We start from the raw sequence: 18,065 nt of genomic DNA, 5'->3' as shown, positions 1-18,065 counted from the left end.
AATCTGATTTCTCGAGACCAAACTGGGGGTGCACCTATTATGCGACTGCACCTATTATGAGAGTAAATAGGGTAGTTTCTAAGAATCGGCTATTGAGCTTTCAGCATGAATTTTGACACTGGCACAACTTCCAGCCATAGCCAAGGCAACCTTTCAGTGCTAGAAACCTAGCACAAATATTGTAAACACTACCCATGGCAGTACACTCAATCAGCCTACCGGAGTCTAAAAAATTGAGTGGCACACTATGAGGTGCCCAATTTTCGGTCGCGTGATAACATTACTTCAAATGCGTCAGCCGCAAAGATGTTTGAATAAATGAACTTGCCCAAATTTTTCGTGTCTGGATAAACGTTCGGCAACTGCATGACGTTTGAAAGGGCAGTCTTTCAAACTGCAACGTTAGCAAATGTTTCTTTAAGCCTCTCCACCCCCTCTATCCTTCCACCTTTCTGACAGCCCCCGCCCTGGAGCAACTGAATTTATGACTAAAGCCCACTTGCTAAGCGACCTTGAGATGCCCGATTTAGATAGATCCTGCAGTTCCAACAGAGAATTGCAATATCTGATGAAATAATATTTTTTTTCTGAATTTATTTTGCTTGTCTGGTAACTCAAGATTCTGAATAACCTTGCAATTGTTTAACTCCCACTAGACCTGTAAAATGAAAGTTGACTGGATTTAAGCGAGCAAGAACTTAAGGAAGCCTAGCAAAATTGCATTTACTTTCTTGGCACTTACCAAAGAGTAAAGATCATCCAGGGCAATGACTTCATTACGGATTAAAACTGCAGCCAGGCGGTACAAAGACAATGGTGTTGGTTCTCCAGCCTCTCCCTGCAATGGCAGACATCAATAGCAAAATTAAGCTTTTTGCTGAGATTAAGAGCAACTCAACTTTGCGAACACTGCTCAAGCGTATTGCAGGTGACTTGCAACAACTTTTTACAACATTCTTTCATTCAGTGAGAAATAGTTAACTATCTCAGCGTGATTTATCTCACTGTGCTGTGGCAGCTGTATAAGTCAGATATAATGACTCTAGTTTTCTTCATATACTACTTTTTTGGCATGGCAAGTGGTGAGAATTGTACCAGTAATTACAATCTATATTATAATAACAAAAATTTGCTTGCGTCCCACTGAGCATACCAACGACACAGTGACAAGTAGAGAGACTTCATCACCTTTTACATGCCAGATGCTAAATGGCACTGCACACACATAACTGCAGGGGGGAGTCCTGGGACTGGCAAACAGATATACTATATAAATTCTGAAGTACCAAAAATGTTGCATCAAATAGCTGCAACCTTGGAAATACGTTGAAAAGTGGAGCCCACAAAGATGCACATACTATTAGGAACCCTCATCACCACATGCATAAAGAAGGCTTAACAAATGCATGTGAGGGTCTCTTAAAGTACTGCAACTCTTTGTTACATCAATGGTCAGTGATGGAAGTGACTATTTACTTTTTGGAGCACACCTTGCAGCAAGGAAAGTACTGCTTTGGTACAGCCAGAAGTGTTTTCTGAGCGGAAAAAATGCCAGTCTTGAGCAGCTATTGGTGTTTTAGGAGGAGATACAGAATTTGCCATACATTAATAGAAGTTCAAAGCATCATCGAAGCATCTCATAGTATTAATATTTATTATGATATAATTAATAGACAATTATCAATGTAAATTTCGAAAAGCAAACAATTAAAAAGGTGACTGGTTGTCAAAAATGTGCTGTGAAACGAGCTTTGTATTTAAAATACTAGTATTTGTTGCAGAAATATCATACTGGTAAAGCTGCACACAACAATTTAGAATTAACCACAGTCGCATATAACTGTTGCTAAATAAGCAGCAGATAATCGATATGAGATACGGTATAAGCAAACCTCGTCATTTTCACATTTCACATCATAAAAAAAAATCAGCCAAATGAGCTATATGCTTAATATGCCAGTTCTTGTTACGTATGCAATCATATAAGAGCGGATAATCCTGAACATTAGTAGCCCCCTAGGATGATAATACACAGATTCTTTTCAGTTTATTTAGGACTTATTAGTCGGTCAAACCGTAATAAATGTTCGTCATTCTCATTCTCATAGTGTCATTTCAGAGCAGGTTTGGAGTAGTTACTGAGAAAAATCAGTTTGGAGCAACATTTCTCTTTTGAAGCAGTTTGGAGCCATTGGAGTAGCACTTCAATAACTGAATGGTAAGCTTGAATACCGCCACATCAGCCGCAGTTCATACGCCTGCCTCAATAGGACAACCTTTTTCGGACGACGAGCCAACATTTAGCTCCCGCCAGTGGTCTGATCCATACTGCAGACGCATTACGGACCACCTTTCGGGAGCTTCTCATCCACCTAACGCGTGAATTCGTCGTCAACTCCTGCCCTTTAGGCTGGACAATGGGGTTCTCTACCACCACATTTACCATCCTGATGGTCAGCACTGGGTTCCTGTGCTGCCACGCTCTCTTCGCCTTCAAATGCTCGAAGCATTTTACGATGACTTGACCACTGGCCATCTTGGTTTTTCAAAAAACTTGACCGCATTCGATGTCCCTATTACTGACCTGGCCTTTTTTCTAGCATAGCGCAGTACGTCGGTTCCCGCTCCCCATGCCAACGTCGTAAACTCTTAACATCTGCACCTACTGGACCTCTACAGCCAATTCCGTGCCCTTCTATGCCGTTCAAGGTTGCAGGTATCGACCTTTATAGGCCTCTCCCCATCACCTCTGCTAGAAAACGATGGATAGTGACTGCCGTGAACCACCTGACATGCTACGCTGAGACGTCCTCTGTCATTACAGGCTCATCTGTGGAAGTTGCTGACTTTATTCCTAACGCCATAACCCTGTGCCATAGCGCTCCTCGTGTACTGCTTAGTAACCGAGGCAAAGTGCTCCTTTCACAAATGGTAAATGAAGTACTGTGCGCTTCTGGAACTACTCACAAGACAGCTTCAAGCTACCACCCACAGACCAATGGTCTCATAGAAAGATTTCATCGAACCCTTGCTGACATGGTAGCCGTTTACGTACAACTCGACCACAAAAACTGGAACACTTTTCTACCATTTCTGACTTTCGCCTACAACAACGCCGTTCAGGGAACAACTGGCTACTCACCGTTTTACCTCGTGTACGGACGTCCCCCTACTACCTTTCTCAATGTCTCCATCTTTAACAGCCATGTTAATTCATGCCAGTCTTCTAGCGAGGAATACATTTCCCACCTGGCCCAGTCTTGCCATCAGACTCGCATCAATACTGAAGTGAAACAGCACGAGCGGAAGATCATCTAGACACATACCATCTCATTGCGTCTTTCCCACCTGGTGATGAGGTGGTGCTTTTAACGCCTCCACGCACTCTTGGTCTCTGTGACAAATTCCAGCCGCGCTTCATCGGGCCATACATAATTTTGGAACAGACTTCGCCGGTCAATTATCGTGTGACACCACTTGTCGCCCCAACAGACCGCTGTTACCGCAGCACAGAGATTGTCCACGTTTCTCGCATGAAACCTTTCACGCGATGTTCCTTGTCACTTTGACTTACGGTGGCCAGGATGTCCGCTTCCAAATAGGGGAAATTAGAGTGGGCGTTTGTTATTTACATCGTCCTCATACCTGCATGTTTATAATCACGATCATCCGCTTGTTTTGTCCTCATCACCTCTGTGTGTCATCATCATCGTCATCGTTTGTGTACAGGCTCTGCCCGTTCGTTTTGCAAGGTCTTCCTTTGAATAAACGCTGTCGCAACCGCGATGTTATAATATGTACAGTCGAGTCCACATATAATGGTCCTCTTCGTGCAACGAATTAATCCCAATGGAGCAGCAGTTTCCAAAGCAGATAAAGATGGTACCATCTCACTGCAGATTTTAGTAGCAAGAATGGCAGTGCAGGTTAGACTAATTTCCATGCAAATTCCTACAGTATATTGATAGAGCAAAAACTCACCTGGTAAAATGTGAACTTGAAGCCAAGAACTTGGCTTATGGTGGCTGGATTACACAAGTACTTTGTGAGCAGAGGCACAAAGAAATCTTCAAGGTGAATACGACACTCAAATGCCTCCAAGACAATATCCAAAACTCTATTAGGGTCCAAGTTGAAGCAGCCTGCATGAAGTTACAATACCAGCAGGTGAGTATTCCATGTGTTTCTCTTAAATGGCGCAATGATGCAGACAAATTTGCATAAATTGAGTCATGCAATTTCTACATCCATAAAGTATATCTTTTGCTACAAAAAAATGCATAGAGTGAAAGGTGACGCACCAATGCAGGTAGATTAGATGCGACAATCTTTTTCTGCAAACGATTTTACTAAATCACAACTGCAGCAGATTTTGAAAGTGTAGTTATCTGCCGCTGCCATCGGTACCCATAACCGCTATCACACACAATAAAAAAAAATGAAAGACGAAGTGCAATTACAACCCAGGCCCTCTGCATGGCAGTCAAATATTCTACCAAAGAGCCACGCTGATGCTCAAATCTCCTTTGCAAAAATTTAGGCTTGTAAGAATAGTAAATTCTAGGTTCAAAGCCAAACTGAAGCAAATAGTAGTATGGTCTAATAATTTTGAATCAAACTCGAAATGCATATATCACATTATATAAAGGGCATATTCGTTATCATGCAACTAACCTGCACAATAGTTTATAAAAACCGAAAAAAAAGCATGTGCAAATGCCGTTCTTTTAGGTTAGAAAGAAGTGAAAACAACTTTCAATAGTACCAGGACTTGACTTTTGGTAGAATGCTCGCGATAACCTGTAAAATATGCTACTTAAAGTTTACTATCTTTAGAGCATACAAGACACTGTAACAAGATTTAAAACTAAAAAAAATTAAATCATCTTTCGCTAAATGGAGGCATTATGTGTAGATACCAAGCAGCGAGCACTAACGCTTACACTGGCGGCAGCGACGCTGGCGCTCATTGCAGCATTGTGCAGGAGAGAAACTTGGGGAGGTGAAAAGCACGCAGTGATGGACTGGTGCTTCCTACTGGAACATGCTAATTGCTGCTAATGGGTAATGAGAGACAGAAGACTCCGACTGACACAGAGAAACGCAGTACACTTTTAGTTAGCATGCACACCAGGAATTTTTATTGTTCAACGCAGAGGAGCAATGTCTCACCCGCACTACTTGGGAGGTGGAGATGGCCGGTGAATGGTTGTGCAGTGTGGGCAGTGAATTTTTTAGATCAAGGAATTCACTAGCAGACACTGCCCGCATCGGCGTTGTGAGACGATAGAGCGTAGGAGAGTAGAGAGAGGGAAGGAACGTGCATTTGCAATGAGGTTGTAAACGCCACTGGGATGGATGACTAGAGGAGAGAGAGCCGATGCTGCCTACGTCGGGGTTGCGAAATGAGGGAGGGGGAGCGTAGGAGCTCCTCACTATGCCCCCCACACAGCAACATCTCGATCAGTCTTCATATGAGCTTCATACGGACTTCTTACAGCCTTCATACGGACCCTAGTGGTGTCGGGCCAGGGGAAATACTTGCCCCACGCAAGGATGGCTTTGACGAGTAAGTCGTTGCCTATGCCAGCTGCACCCTAACCAAAGCGGAGAAGAACTAGTGTCACTGAAAAAGGTGCCTCGCCATTATTTGGGCAATTGCAAAATTTTGGCCATTCTTATATAGACGACTCTTTGATATTGCGACAGCCACCATGCACTTTGCTGGTTATCTTCACTAAAAGATCCAAATGGTCGACCCACTCGTTGGGCATTGCGATTTCAGGAATTCGACATCCGCATTATATACCGCTCTGGCTGGAAGCATTCCGATGCCAATGCTCTGTCACGCTCGCCGTTGGCTTCAGAGCATGTCTGCTCGTCTACCTCTGCCAGTGATGCCTTGGAAATCAGCATTTCCAACATGCCTTCTGAGCAACGCAAAGACGCTTGGATGTCTTCACTTTTGGACTTTCTTTCAAACCGGACGCCTACTACAGCTTTCAGGACGTTTCGCTGCCAAGCACAATACCTCGCTATTTCGAATAACCTGCTTTCTGCCGAAACTACAACTCGGTCAGCCCTAAGTGGTTGCTCGTCATTCCTCAACATCTCTGCCTTGACATCTGCGCCACGTTCTATGATAACCTGCAATGTAGCCATGCTGGTGCATTACAAACATACACTCGCTTGCAGCTGCAGTACTACTGGCGTGGTATGTACCATTTCGTTCACCGTTACACAAGGTTTTACGTGCCAGCGATGCAAGACGCCCGCTCAACATACCACAGGTCCCTTGCAACCGTAACCATGTCCAACATAAGCTTTTCATTGTGTTGAAATCGACCTTTATTGTCCACTTCTTTATACTCCAAGTAGCAGATGCTGGGTCACTGTCACTATCAACCACCTTACTCCGAAACAGCTACGTTACATTCTGCTACCACAAAGGACGTTGCAGTTTTATACTGTAAAACCTGGTTTTAAGGCACAGAGCGCCTCGGGAGTTACTAAGCGACCGCAGCTGCCTTTTTTTCTCTCCGGGACCATTAAAGCGTTGTTAAGCGAGAGTCGCATCATGCATCGTACTACCACTGCCTATCACCCGCTAACTAATGGGATGACAGAGCCTTTTCATCATACACTTGGTGACATGCTGGCCATGCATGCTTCATCCGACCAGACCAATTGGGATAGCATACTGCCTTTTGTAACATACGCCTACAACACTGCAATGCAAAGCACCACTGGATTTTTGCGTTTCTTCCTTATGGATACAAGCCATCATCAACAATGGGCACAATTCTTTATCGGCCTGACCCTTCGGAGTAGCCAACTGTCTCACGAGCAGCCGCACATGCTAAAGAATGTCTGAAGCTTGCACGTGCTTTCAGACCACAAGATCAGACGCGCCAAAAATATAGTCGCGACGCATCAACCACACCTACGAGCTTTGCTCCTAACTCCCTGGTGTGGCTATGGATCCCTTCAACTCCTCCGCATCTCTCCCAAAAGCTTTCTTCAAGGTACCACGGTTTCTATAGAGTTGTGCACCAAACATCACTTGTCAACTACATCGTAGAGGCGCTCGGCGCATCTCTGGAGAAGCGTCGTCATGGACATGAAATTGTACACATCTCTCGGGTAAAACGATACCATGACTCTTCTGTGTACACTTGCCCTTAGGTCTCCAGGATGGCTCTCTCGTTGCCCGAGTGGAGAAAAGAAGAACAAGACGCTTTGTGATCAACGGCTTGCGTCTAGTTAGCCCTTGCACTAAATGAATCTCGTTCACCGAGTCTATTACTGCTTGTAAACACCCCATTTCAGTTTGTCATATATATACAATATAGCTAGAACTGCCTCCAACAAATAGACAATCTGGCTTGCACAATATCCTAGATAGAAAAACGCATTATTCTAGGCTTTAGACCTGCTGTAAACAAGGTGATCCTTGACTCTCCTAGTGGCATTTCAAACTTCGAATCATACGGTACCCGCAACTAGATTACCACAATTTCTACATTTTCAAACAATCAAAGAAAATAAGTGTGCTTCTTAATTGTTTTATGACCTTTGCTTGTTATGCTACCTTTTTATTCAGTCAGCAAGGACTAAATCAGCGTACGATATGCGCACTTACCTATTAGAGACCTCATGACTTCAATCATGTAGTCTGGGCTGATCTTGGAGGTGATCTCTTGGCTCAGCTCGGTGGCTAGCTTTGCATAGCCTTCACTTTCTTCTCGAAATAGGTTGTACTTGTTCTGCTTGTAACTGCAAGACAAGGCAAGAACTCCAATAACTCATGCAAGTTGGGCTGCAGACGTCTCTAGAACAAGGCTGTTAAATGCTATGTGTACCACTTTAGATCAACTCTCAATATTTAGGCATCAGCAAGGACATGCTCCATGCGTAACTAAACCATGCCACACAAGCAAGGTTTTATATGACGCGAAAAGGCTGAGATTTACAGTATGACCGACACACGAGGTTAATGCAATTTGAGAGCAGCACTACAGAAGAGTTCCATGTGATGCACGAGACAAGCACCAAGGTGGAAATGTTCTTTTTGACTACATAATATGTACGCACTGTACTTTACTCTGCTCAGCTTAGCACATATCACAATTGCTGAACAGTTACATAAAATAAAAGGACATGCTTACAACAACCGTGTCTTGATCTTGACAAACTTAGTGCCAGTCGTTCGGCTGTTCCTGACAATTCCCGCATCTCCCAAGGACTCGATCTCTATCCGTTCTTTCAGCAGGGCATCAGGAATCACCTGTACATCAAAAAAAAGAAAAGCTTATTGTAAATGTCCAAGCTCTTACTGCAGATAATTAAATATTCTATAAAGAAAAGATGCAACACAATATAGCACTCCAATCTAGTGGCACTGCTGGTGATAGATCATCCAAAAAAATCCAAGGGATGAAAAGGACCACTCAGCACTACAACTATGTTTCAGTTTCTCCCTGATTGAATTCAGGCTGCTTTAAACGACTACACTGCATTTTGAAGCAGCACATAAAAGTGGAATAAACCCTACTGTAACAATGTCACTGGGGAAAAAAAGAAAAAGTTACAAGGCCATTTAACGTACAACCCAAATTCCAGCCCTCTAAGGCAACATGACAACTATGAAACTCTGCTGAGCCTTTGAAAAGCTGCCTCATCTGTTGCTGCAGCTATTCATACCTTGTAAATATAACGTGCAACGCCTTTTCTTTCTCGCTGCAAGGATGTCACAACCTTACAGGTGAATTTAAGGCACTACTACCATATGGTAAGGTGCCCTTTCTGCCCAGCATTTTGTCTTAATCGACTGTTCCAAGCAGCAACACGTCCGCATGCATGCTGCACAAGTCAGTACTGTGGCTACTATAACTTCAATTTAACTAAGCAATCTTGTTATAAGGAGGGATTACTGTGCCATCAGTGCAGTAATTACAGTACCTTGATCAAGTGCAGCTCTGAAAGCCACGTTTCATTTAAAAGCTGCAACGTATGTTCTGTAATGCACTATGTTCCTTTAGTCCTTTGTGACAGCAAATATGGGATTCCCTCTTCAAAACTGTTTTATGAGCCTTCATTTAAAAAGGTGTATATAGTCAGTAGATTTAACAATACCTTTCACAAAGTTTGAAGTATCTTCCCTACACAACTTCAAGTGATAATAGTCAACTGTTTTATCATCAAAGCAGACATTTAATCCATGCAGAATAACTTATGGAAGAATATCATTTCAATTTCACACCACCTTGCAAACACTCTAGCCTTGTAGAAACTTCACAGGCAATGGCACTCATACAATTACATGCAATGAACTTTTGGCACACAGCTGCTGCTGGTCAATAAACACACCATTGCAGCCTCACTGCCTTGACGAAATGGACTATTTATGCCCATTAAACTTTCTCCTTACTAAAGGAGAACTCTTCATAAGCTGTTCTAGCAATTTAAAAAAATTCCAGACCTTGTGTGCCATTTCAAAGAATAACAGCTCAACAATGCATTATCAGAGAAGGCCACAGATGGCTTCCACCTTGTACTAGAACATATGGTGCAGTAGGGATGGGCGAATATTCAATCACTGCAAATAACAAACATTATCCTGCATATCTGAATATTCAAATTCACTTGGACACAAATTAAAATTATTCCGTTTTGAAGTACTCAAAATAAAAAATTGGCCCTGTATCCACATGTTAATCTGCAAATGTCGTCTAAAGGCGATAGTCTTGCATCTGGAGAGATTGAACAAAATGTTTATTTGGTGTCCTGCGGAAGAAAATTGGTGAATGGCATTCTGTAAGTGCTGCGTTAGAGAGCCTCGTGCGTGCAGCGGAGGGGAACGAGTGCACCAAGTCACGTCACACGTGAGACATGAGCGCCATCGGGCAGTTATCTCGGAAAACGAAACACGCGGCTCTCAGGCGTGCGCCCATCTCAGAGATGATGAGGTGTAGAGCGCAAGGCGACGGGTAGGTGCCACCACCGTGGTCTAGTGGCTAAGGTACTCGGCTGCTGATCCGCAGGTCGCGGGTTCGAATCCCGGTTGTGGCGGCTGAATTTCCAATGAAGGCGGAAATGTTGTAGGCCCGTGTGCTCAGATTTGGGTGCAAAGAACCCCAGGTGGTCGAAATTTCCGGAGCCCTCCACTACGACGTCTCGTAATCATATGGTGGTTTTGGGACGTTAAACCCCACATATCAATCAATCACCGTGTCGTCTCAGCAAAGCGTTGAAAACACTTCCCTTTTCATGCAAGCGTTGCATGACCAGCACCACATGATAGACGCTACGGTCCTTAGCATAACTTATGTATGCCTTTTGTAGTAAAAGAAGCACATACAAAATATATACGTGTTGTTATGATGCTTCAGATATGCGCGATAATTGCTATTTAAGTGACAATCACACAAGTATGAACGCTGAATCTTTGAGCAACATTGGTGGGCGCTGCGGATGGGGTCGGCCGTTTGGGAAAACCCCTGGTGCCGTTTAAAGTGCCCGGTACCGTTATGGGTGGAGAAACAGACAAATGAACAGACAGACCAAAGTTTTTGCATCGAAGGTCCCCAAGAAAGACTATTGGCTTTAAAAAGCGTATATTTGACTGCATGCGACACACCTCATGGGTGGCTTCACTGCAGCCTGGAGCTGCTATGCCGTGAACCCAACTCCCTGGGAAATCCATATTTCCACGAAGCCACACTTAAATGTTAAATGTATGTATTAACAGCCCCTTGGTTATCGACTTTTTAAAGCTAGAAAGTGACTTATGATGGCTTATATATAATATATTTTAGAGTGTAAAACTTGTACCCTATACAATTTCAATCCTGCCTGTACACTCGAATCTCATCAAAATGAATTTGCATATTACATAAAAATAGATTCTTTATATCTAAAAATTTGTTATAGAAGCATATTCCTGGCACTGTATCTATTGCAAGGGTATTCCTCATTTACTCCATTATAACCAATATTTTGTTATGTCCGAGTTAATAATATTGAGGTATGATTATGTTCAAATTTGCTTCTAATTGGAAAAAAAAAAAGTGACATCTGCACATACCTAGTTCCAGTTATTAAACATTTTAGCAATTTATTAAGGTCACGACAAAAACAGTCATTTTTCCTTTTAATATGAGATCTATTTGAATTATTAAACTTCAAATTACTTGACAAAATTCCTATTTGCTTTGAACAATAAATTTGCCCATCCCTAGACTACATATGCAGGCCAACCTAAATTGGCTTACCACAATAAAATATCAGCATGACAATATCGACAAAATAAGAAGTGCTACTGCTTGCAGCTAGAAAGTGGGCAAACAAAGCTGCTAACATTAAGTTATTGTGTCTCAAGAATATTTAGGCTCCAAGCGGAGTAACCGACTATCCTTTGACCCAATTAGAGATGCAGCTAGCAAGGAGATATTGGTGATTTATTTGGTAACCGTTATTAGAAGTACAAGAGCTGGACTGCTGAACTTCCTTTGAAGACTGCCCCATGCACTTGCCCCTGAAGACAACTCACCTTGGCACAGCCAGCAAGAAGCCAATGGAATCTGTCTCTCTGGTCCCGGTTCTCCGTCGACAGTGTCTCCAAGTCTGAAAAGGTGGCAAGCAGGGTGTGTCTATGCACGTCCTCACTAACAATGCCTTAAGAAGGAAAGGAGGGGGCAAGCCGCCAGGCACATACCCAGTAGGAAGACCAGGTCCGCCAGCATGGAGGAGATCTCTGGATGCAACGCCTAAGCAAACAAAGTGCCCCAGCGCAGAGCAGGCATGGGGCAAATCTGCACGGCTCAAAAGCCGCCCACCACACGACAATACCACTTACGGTAACCTCGGCTAGAGCCGCCAGGGCTTGGTCCACCTTGAGGCGATCTTCCACCACGTGCCAGCACAGGTCATGTAACAGCAACTGCAGGTCTGAAACAGCAAGTTTTCACCAATGCAGTCTTTCGCTGTGCAACACTTACCACATTTATTTGTGGTGGCGATGTTGATGCCCTTTCAGTTTATGAAAACATCGGTGTTTCAATAGAAAACCAGTCTAAACCAAGCATTCTCTTTTTATTTCAAGACTTAAAGGTGTTCTGCCTGGCCGTGACTATACGGATGATTCAGAAGTGCAGGAATCCCTTATACAAAGCATGCATTGCCCCATGTACAAATCATGCCCTTTTTGGATTGTTTTAAAGTACAACAACGGAATACGAAAACCGTGCATGATTATACCTTAGGCAAATAAAAACACAAGCAAGTCGATCATCAACTCTTTATTAGTAGCAATAACAATATATTTTCATGACACCTTGAAGACACCATGTGAATCTTCATTTACTTTGACAAGTCGACATGCTATCCACAAAACTGTATTTTGCAAAAGTGCTCAGTTGACTGCCGATATCAACAAATACTGATTGAACATGCTACAGCCCTGGCAGAGTGAAACTAACCTTGAGTACAAGTATCAGTATAATAAGTCGGCAGGATACTTTCTTTTGTCTCTGTACTACACTGATAGTACATGGTCATAGATGACGAGACTTTGGTAATACAATCATATGCACAGACGCAGGACAGCATTAGTGCAAAACAAGACAAGAAATTCAGGTATATTTAAAGCACATATGTCACAGGTAATGCAGCGAATATAACAAGATAAAAACATAGGAGCAGAGAATCTACCAGGGCACACAGGCCAAGTACCACTAAAATTTACGGGCTATGCGAAACTGACATGCCCACTTACCCTTCCCGCCTCTGTCTGCAGGCAACCTCGACGTCTGCATATGGGCTGCTGCTGAGCGACATTGCTTGATGCTAGTTGAAAGGGGGGGAGGGGGGGAGAAGAAGCATTAAGGCGAATGTCACAATTCTGCTATTTGATAGCCAGCGTCTGATTAATTTCAGCAGTTATCACAGTCCACTAGTTAAATTTAGATAATTCGCGCAAACTCCTTGTCCATCAGCTTGCGCCGCGATAATCACAACCGTACGCATTATGCCTTATCTAATGAGCAAAGTAACACGATAACAAACCACGTAATCGCAGTACTACACGCGTCGACTGCGCGCTATTGCTACACAATCGCGCCAGCGTTGCTCACGGACGATTCTCATGCAATTTGGTTAGCTCGCCCGTGCTTGAAATGTTAGAAATCACAGACCACAGACTCTACGCGCTATCAACAGCAATCCACAACACTTTTTATTACTTCGCTTCAAAGCAACACTTTTTTTCGAGTCTATAAAATTGCGTCCACGCAAGATAGGCCTAGCCAATGTGATTATTTCCGCAATTTCAATTTGATAGCCCTATATTTTCGTACATGTAGAACTTCAATATGTTGCGAAGTGTGTGGTTCGTTTCTGCAAATACTTACAACTCAAGTTTTCCTGATCTTTCCCAACTTTTACACGCGTCCACGGACACAACCCGGCTCGCCATTACGAGCCGACAAACGTTGGATGGATAGATGGATTGATGTGGTTGTACGGTAGGTGTTCTGTGGCTGTACCTTCTAGATAGATGAATAAATGTGGCTCTACCCTTCAAGATGGGGTGGCGGCTAACGCTACCTAGCCGTAATACTTCGTTAACTTATCACTAGACTTATCTTTTTTTTTTCTTTAAATAGTGAAGTTGAGTAGTGTTACTTTGAAGTTAAAGATTTAATTTTCACTCGTGCATTGACTTTAGCCACCAATCAGATAATCTTCTACTGGTTAAGTCTACCCGCTTAAAGTTTATTTTGCCCTCCCTGTCCCTAAACCACAGTGCTTTGAAAAACTCTGTGCCATCATCCTGAACTATAGGGTGAAGCCCTTTACAGAACATTATCAAGTATTCGGCAGTTTCCCCCTCCTCTCCACATGCACTGCATACCGTGGCTACCCCTTCGTAGTGTGGCAGCTTGGGCTAGTATCGTCATGCTACCCTTTCGTATTTGGCCCGATATGTCTTGGTTCGCAATACCATCGTCCTGGTCTCAAACTACCCCGAGTATCATCATAGATTCTTTCCTTGGCAATTTCCTGCTTAACAGTTCAAAAGATCTCTAGTGCGGACTTCTTAATCATACCAATTCTTCACATTTCGGTCTCCATTTCTTTCATCTTCTTCTTAACCGATAGTTCTTTTTGGTCCCCTGCTGTTTTCTAAGTATTTACCCGTCAATTTTCTGGTTCGCTTCCTCCATTTTGTATCAACATTCTTCACGTACAAGTAGCTGAAAACCTTCCGAGCCCAATGCTCCTCCCCCATTTCTCTCAATCGCTTCTCAAATTTTATGTTGCTGCTAGCTTCCCTGCCCTCAAATGATGTCCATCCCATATCACCTTGTACTCCCTCATTTAGTGTATTCCCGTGAGCTCCTAAAGCAAGCCTACCTATTCAGCATTGCTTAATTTCTAATCTCGCTTGAACTTCTGATCTCATGCACAAGACCGCATGGCCGAACGTCAGCCCAAAAACCATGACCCCTTTCCATATTCCTCTCACATAATACCTATTGTAATTCCACAGTGCCCTATTTTTCATCACTGCTGCATTCCTGCTACCTTTAGTCGTCACGTATATTTCGTGTTCCCTTAGGTACTCGGTCCCATTGCTTATCCATACGCCCAGATATTTGTGTTTATCTGTTATCTCTAGCGGGACTTCCTGTATCCTAAGCTCCCAACCTTCATTATCATTAAAAACCATGACTGCTGATTTTTGCTTACTGAATCTGAAACCTAACCTATCTCCCTCATTACCACAGATGTCCATCAATCCCTGCAAATCTTCCTTGTTGTCGGCCATTGGCACTATATCTTCTGCGTACATCGATGCTGGTAGTGCCTGTTCAATGAGTTTTCCTTGTTTGACGAAAGAGAGGTTGAAGCCAAGTCCACTTCCCTCTAATTTGGCCTCTAATCCTTGTGGGTACATCGAATAACAAGGGTGACAAAGGACACCCCTGCCTAAGCCCCCGTTTTACCTCTGTGGTCGTGGATACCTCCTGTTTTTCTCACTTTATAAATACCTTGTTACTTTTATAGATATTCTTTAAAATATTAGTGACTCCAACTTCCACACCTAGTGTGTCCAGTATTCCCCACAAGTCCTCTTGAACCACGCTGCCATACACTCCCATGATATCCAAAAATGGTAGCCACAGGGGCCTGATTTCCTTTTCTGCTATTTCGATGCACTGCGTCAGTGAGAACAGACTGTCTTCCAACCTCCTGTGTTTCCGAAACCCATTCTGCAGTTCCTCAGCACCCCCTCATACTATATCTATGCCTGCAGCCTTTCCTTTATAATCTGCATCGCCAGCCTGTAGACGGTAGTTGTTTATGTCAGCTTTGTCCCCCTTTCCATTATAGATCATGCTCATCCTGCTAAGTTTCCACCCATCGGGGACTTCACTATCAATTATTGTTTTGCTCACTGCCTCTCTCAAAGTCTGCTTAGACTTCGGACCCATGTCTTCATCAGCATAATTGGAAACTGCTGACGCTTTAAACGGCCCCTACCGGCGATTTATTACTCACAACAAACAAAAATTTGCACGAAATATTCATTAGAGTAAACACAATAATAATTTGCAAATTTACGTTCTAATAAATTAGGCAAATAAATTATTGCAATAACACAGTATTGAGTGGAACTATTGGTTCGAATAGTTGCGGATGTCTCCAGCGTAAGCGCTGTCATCGCAACGTTGTTTTTCTGCTGGAGGTTCAACAAGAGCGGCAGAGCCTCAACAAGGTATTTGCGATTGTTATACTAATTGTTTTGCCGTAACCTCGACGTTTCTAGCGAGAGACGATATCGGAAAATTCAGCAGAATCATATTCGGAAAAAGAGCTGTACAGGCTAGCTACTCAACGCCAATACGTCACCTTTTCCCGTTGTCTTGCGGCCGGTGTAAAACCGTGCTTTGCTTTCGCTTTCTTTCCAGTTATGGGCTCGTCTGGAAGCACCAGGAGAGTTACAATCGTTAACGAGAACTCCCCAGATGTCATAAAGATATCGGACTCCGTCGTGAAGAGGCTGAAGGGAGAAAGCGACGCGATTTCATCCACAGTGGCCCGCCAGACTGCTGCCGGTGCGCCGTACGAAATGCGGGCCGCCGCGGGAGACAGCCTCCAGGGCCGAAAGTTGAACCACGACGAGCTGAAGAAAGTGGACGACGTCTGGCGAGAACGTTTGAAGGAGGTGGAGCGCCAGAACAAAGAGTTGTACAAGCTGGCGACCGATAAATTCGCCGGTGCCGTTACGCAAGTGGAGGAGCGATACACGCAACATAAATGCACACCCGTGTGCGAGGGGCACCAGCAGAAAGTAATGGATTGTTATGCGAAGAACCAGCGTGCGCCATTAAATTGTTCTAAGCTCGTCGATGCGTTCACAAAGTGTGTTCACGAGGCGAGGAAAGACATTGTAGCTCAGTAAGATGCAAGTTAGGCGCGTCTGATGTCATCTGGGTGACGTTGAATCCTGCTTATATGAATTGATTCGCCTGTTAGAATAATAAAGCTAACATGATAACCGTTCTCTTGTTTATGAGCTGGCATATGGAATACGGGCCACTGAGTGCGATTGTGTATTGAGCCACTAGTATGAACATGTAGACCAAGTAGCAGTACACCAAACAAATTGTGTTGGTGTGTGTCCAAGAGTAGCTGAGATGTCAAAATTGCAAAGCCCATAGTGCTTCCCTGGAAGTAAATGACGAAGTTACAATAAGAAGCCTTCTTACTGAAGCTAAGGCCATTTCTTCTTTATTCATTTATTTAAAAAATACAGCAGGCCAACTTCACCCGAGCAGAAAGGGTAGTACATGTTAATAAATACAATGATAACTTGGTATTCACAATCGCCAAATATTAGACAAAAGTATACTGCAAATGCAGCCTATCAGTCATTGAAAAAGCTATGATAACTGCTTAGTAATTAATTACACACTCGTCAATAATTAATCAAATCGCACATCATCAAGAAAAGGAACCTCAAGTTTTTCAGAAAATATTTCTTTCAGAGCATGGTGTAATAATCTGGAGACTGAACAAAATTTTGCATCAGTATTACTGAATCTGGAAGTTAATTACTGTGTGTGTCGTTCACTGACAAAAAAATATTTTAGATCTTTTACTTTTTTTCAAAAATTCATTGGAACAAATGGGCTCTAGTGCAACCTGCTTGTTCTGATTCAAGATGGTGGCGAGGAAGAACAGTTACTTTCATGTGACAAGCACTTACATTATGAAATTTCATGGGATAAATTTTTCTTATAGAATGCAGATAAAATTTCTTGTTTATGAGTCCACTTTGAAAATCTGATATTGTATATTTATGAACAATACATGGTACCCTTATGCTGAATCATTTCAAGCTGATTAATATCTTTTAACATGCTACGGTCTCGAATTTACGATCTAATGCATGTGTTGAGAAGGAGCATGATGTAGTCTTCTACTATAACTGTGCAAATCAATAAAGAGGCTGCAGTTTGGCAGCACCACTGTTGCAGTTAAAAAATTAGGTGCTCAAGTTTCTTTTTATTAAAAACCCTCCATTATGTCTGCTGATATCTCAGCTTTTAGGCAGGGTCGCGACTGAAAACGCAAAACCTGGGTAAATTTCAAGCCTTCAGTCTCCACCAAATGAGATTCTATGACTGGCTGAGCACACAGAAAAACTGTAATATAGGTTTCCTTAAGTGCTAAGGAACTGTCATGCAATATTTGGTATTGCATTTATCAGGTTCTCTGAAATTCTTTCATTTCCATCCAAAGCAATCGTTATGTCGTTCTTTCAATGAATTTGTAAAAGGATTTTTGTTAATCAGCCCCATGAACATAGCCTATTTGCTATGTAATAATGTCCCTCATTGGAGCCCTTACTCAGACAAGAGCTAACTGAAAGGCACAACTTTTTGCACAATGGGTCACAGCCCTGCCCGACTAAGCTTCTTTGCACTGCATACTGTTTCGCGAGGCACCTACGAGCTACTTGCTGGATCACTGCTGGATTACGTTGTCCTTGGTGG

The 18,065-nt window shown here is 43.0% G+C and overlaps 2 protein-coding genes across 3 annotated transcripts in view; one reads left to right on the top strand and one right to left on the bottom strand.

The window, feature by feature from the left end:
- Positions 1 to 13,533, bottom strand: part of tho2 (THO complex subunit 2-like protein) — a 101,860-nt gene extending 88,327 nt beyond the window's left edge. For both annotated transcript variants that reach the window (XM_075882173.1, XM_037428836.2), the window contains exons 1-9: positions 13,410 to 13,533; positions 12,776 to 12,846; positions 11,858 to 11,949; positions 11,717 to 11,768; positions 11,552 to 11,625; positions 8,169 to 8,287; positions 7,643 to 7,776; positions 3,982 to 4,142; positions 743 to 838 (exon numbers count right to left, since the gene is read on the bottom strand). In XM_075882173.1, coding sequence (XP_075738288.1) covers positions 743 to 838; positions 3,982 to 4,142; positions 7,643 to 7,776; positions 8,169 to 8,287; positions 11,552 to 11,625; positions 11,717 to 11,768; positions 11,858 to 11,949; positions 12,776 to 12,846; positions 13,410 to 13,474 — 864 coding nt within the window. In that variant the 5' untranslated portion in view covers positions 13,475 to 13,533. The remainder of the gene's footprint in view (positions 1 to 742; positions 839 to 3,981; positions 4,143 to 7,642; positions 7,777 to 8,168; positions 8,288 to 11,551; positions 11,626 to 11,716; positions 11,769 to 11,857; positions 11,950 to 12,775; positions 12,847 to 13,409) is intronic.
- A 2,133-nt stretch (positions 13,534 to 15,666) lies between these two features.
- Positions 15,667 to 16,569, top strand: Chchd3 (Coiled-coil-helix-coiled-coil-helix domain containing 3). Its single transcript, XM_037428822.2, has 2 exons — positions 15,667 to 15,781; positions 15,975 to 16,569. The coding sequence occupies exon 2, from the start codon at positions 15,977 to 15,979 to the stop codon at positions 16,466 to 16,468; it is 492 nt and encodes a 163-aa protein (XP_037284719.2). The 5' UTR covers positions 15,667 to 15,781; positions 15,975 to 15,976; the 3' UTR covers positions 16,469 to 16,569.
- Positions 16,570 to 18,065: the final 1,496 nt, after the last annotated feature.

This window comes from Rhipicephalus microplus, chromosome 2 (genome assembly GCF_043290135.1).
Source record: "Rhipicephalus microplus isolate Deutch F79 chromosome 2, USDA_Rmic, whole genome shotgun sequence".
Lineage (NCBI taxonomy): Eukaryota > Metazoa > Arthropoda > Arachnida > Ixodida > Ixodidae > Rhipicephalus > Rhipicephalus microplus.
This window is presented reverse-complemented; position numbering and strand designations above follow the sequence as displayed.

Coding starts and splice junctions, on each gene's coding strand:
- Chchd3 (XM_037428822.2), top strand. CDS start 15,977: ATGGGCTCGTCTGGAAGCACCAGGAGAGTTACAATCGTTAACGAGAAC.